The sequence below is a fragment of the Malurus melanocephalus genome, unplaced genomic scaffold (assembly GCF_030028575.1).
Source record: "Malurus melanocephalus ecotype Western Australia unplaced genomic scaffold, MMel_1.1 scaffold_1235, whole genome shotgun sequence".
Lineage (NCBI taxonomy): Eukaryota > Metazoa > Chordata > Aves > Passeriformes > Maluridae > Malurus > Malurus melanocephalus.
Genome location: NW_026624467.1, coordinates 5,025 through 7,238, shown reverse-complemented (window position 1 = coordinate 7,238; position 2,214 = coordinate 5,025). Strand labels below are relative to the sequence as shown.

General features: G+C 58.9%; 1 protein-coding gene across 1 annotated transcript in view; it reads left to right on the top strand.

The window, feature by feature from the left end:
- Positions 1–653: 653 nt before the first annotated feature.
- LOC130586639 (serine incorporator 2-like) overlaps positions 654–2,214 on the top strand; it is a 5,100-nt gene continuing 3,539 nt past the window's right edge. Inside the window, exons 1-2 of the mRNA XM_057387514.1 lie at positions 654–940; positions 1,667–1,947. Of these exons, the coding sequence (XP_057243497.1) occupies positions 905–940; positions 1,667–1,947 (317 nt within the window). The 5' untranslated portion in view covers positions 654–904. The remainder of the gene's footprint in view (positions 941–1,666; positions 1,948–2,214) is intronic.

Sequence of the window (2,214 nt, the reverse complement as noted above, 5' to 3'; positions counted from 1 at the left end):
TGATCAGTACCGACTGCAGGGCCTGGTTTGGAAGGAYGTGGCCGTAACAAACCCACAACCTGTGCACATCCCCCAACAGTGGGAGAGAGCAGAGCCCTTCTCCTCCCTGATGTGCCTGGGCGCAGGAGAGGAAGGGCTGTTTCAAAGAGATGTGTAAAGTTGTTTCTGCTTCGTCCTTGTGCAGGAAACCCCCACCCGTGTTTTGGKGTGGGTAAATTTGGGATTCCTCAGCCAGGATTCCCCATCTCGKGCACAGCTCCTGGGACAGGGAGCGCCTGGCAGCGCTGCCCGTGCTGGATTTGGGAAGCTGGGGGCTCTCAGGGAGGCTGTGCCTCAGTTTCCCTGCCTGTGAAGCGGCCTTTGGAGAGGGGGAGGACAGCAGAAGGAGCTGCTTCCCCCACGGTGCTGATATCAGCACCTTCCCCATCCCAGAAAGGGCAGCCCGAAATTATTTTGGGAACCTCGCTTTTGTACAMAAAGGAGGCTCCTGCAGGGCAGGGCTTGGTTTGTCTGGACCTTTGCATGGAGCAAAACCCACGAGGGCATGTCCAGACTCTTGGTGTCATTTCCGAGACATTTTGAGGCTGTTCCTGTGGCTCTTTTGGTTCTCAGCAGCTTTTTTTGGGGATTTGGTGCCATTCCCACGAGTTCCTGTGGGTGTGGGGTGAGTGGCCCCAAGCCACAGTGTGGATTCCTGGGGAGATCTCCTCAAGGACCAACCCCAGAGTGCATTTTGGGGTTGGTTCATCCCCTCCAGTGTGCTCTGCTGCCTTTGCAGGTGTCGTGTCTGTGCGGCTCTGCCCCGTGCCTGCTCTGCGGCTGCTGCCCCTCGGCCAAGAACTCCACCATCTCCCGCCTGCTCTTCACCCTCTTCCTCTTCCTCGGCACCCTCGTGTCCATCGTTATGATCATCCCCGGCGTGGAGAAGGAGCTGCACAAGGTAAAGAGCTCCCGGAGGTTGCTGGGAAGGAACAACCCAGCTGAATCAAAAAAGGGAATTTTTGGGTCACTGCATGTTTCTGTTGCTTTTTTCCCCTGAATATCTCCCTGGGAGAATGCATTATTACCCTGGTTTTCCACAGAGGGGAAAATGCAGTGGGATCATTTAATGCACTGTTTTGTTTTTCCCAGATGTCTCCCAGGMAAGTTTCCTACATGCCATTTTTGGGATCCAGATGATGATTTGAAAATTGGGGAGGTGGGAGCTGAGGTGGAGGGAGAGGAGCTCTGCCAGCTGAGCTGGGCTTTTGGGAAAGGTTTGGTTCATCCTGGCTTTCCACTACCAGCTGGGTGGTCTCAGCTGTGTCACCTCACTGCTGTCCCCAGGCAGGTGGCGTTGGAGCAGGTGTGGTTTGGCCTGTCTTGGGTGGCACCAGGGTTTGTGGTGGGTGTGCAATCACAGAATGGAGTTGGAAGGGACCTCAAAGCCCATCCATGGAGGGGACACCTTTCACTGTCCCAGGTGCTCCCAGCCCCATCCAGCCTGGCCTTGGACACTCCCAGGGATCCAGGGGTGGTCACATCTGCTCTGAGCAGCCTGAGGGCTTCACAGTGGAGGAGCTGACCTTGGACAGAATCAGTGAATCTTCCGTGCAGACCCCTCCTTGCACCATTACCCCCAGCGGGACGTGCTGAGGTGACGCTCGCTCTCCCATCGCTGTTGCAGCTCCCCGGCTTCTGTCAGGGCAGCGGGTCCGTGCTGGGCGTCCAGACCAAYGTGGACTGCAGCAGCTTCCTGGGCCACAAGGCCGTGTACCGCATGGGCTTTGCCATGGCCGCCTTCTTTGGCCTCTTCGCCGTGCTCATGGTGTGTGTGCGCAGCAGCCGGGACCCGCGCGCCGCCCTGCACAACGGGTGCGTGTCCTCTGTCCCTGGGCTGCGGGGTGGGCATGGGAACGACTGCCCAGCCCTGTCCTGGGTGCAGGTGGGGACAGGAATGACCCCCCAGCCCTGACCTGGGTGTGGGGTGGGGATGGGAATGACCCCCCAGCCCTGTCCTGGGTGCGGGGTGGGGATGGGAATGACCCCCCAGCTGTGTCCTGGATGTGGGGTGGGGACAGGAATGACCCCCCAGCCCTGTCCTGGGTGCACAATCCCCCTCCCTGTCCCACAGGGACAATAGGCTAATAATGAATTCCCCATCCCTGTCCTGGGTGCAGGACCCCCAGCCCCATCCCTGTCCTGGGTGCAGAACCCCAGCCCTGTTCTGTATGC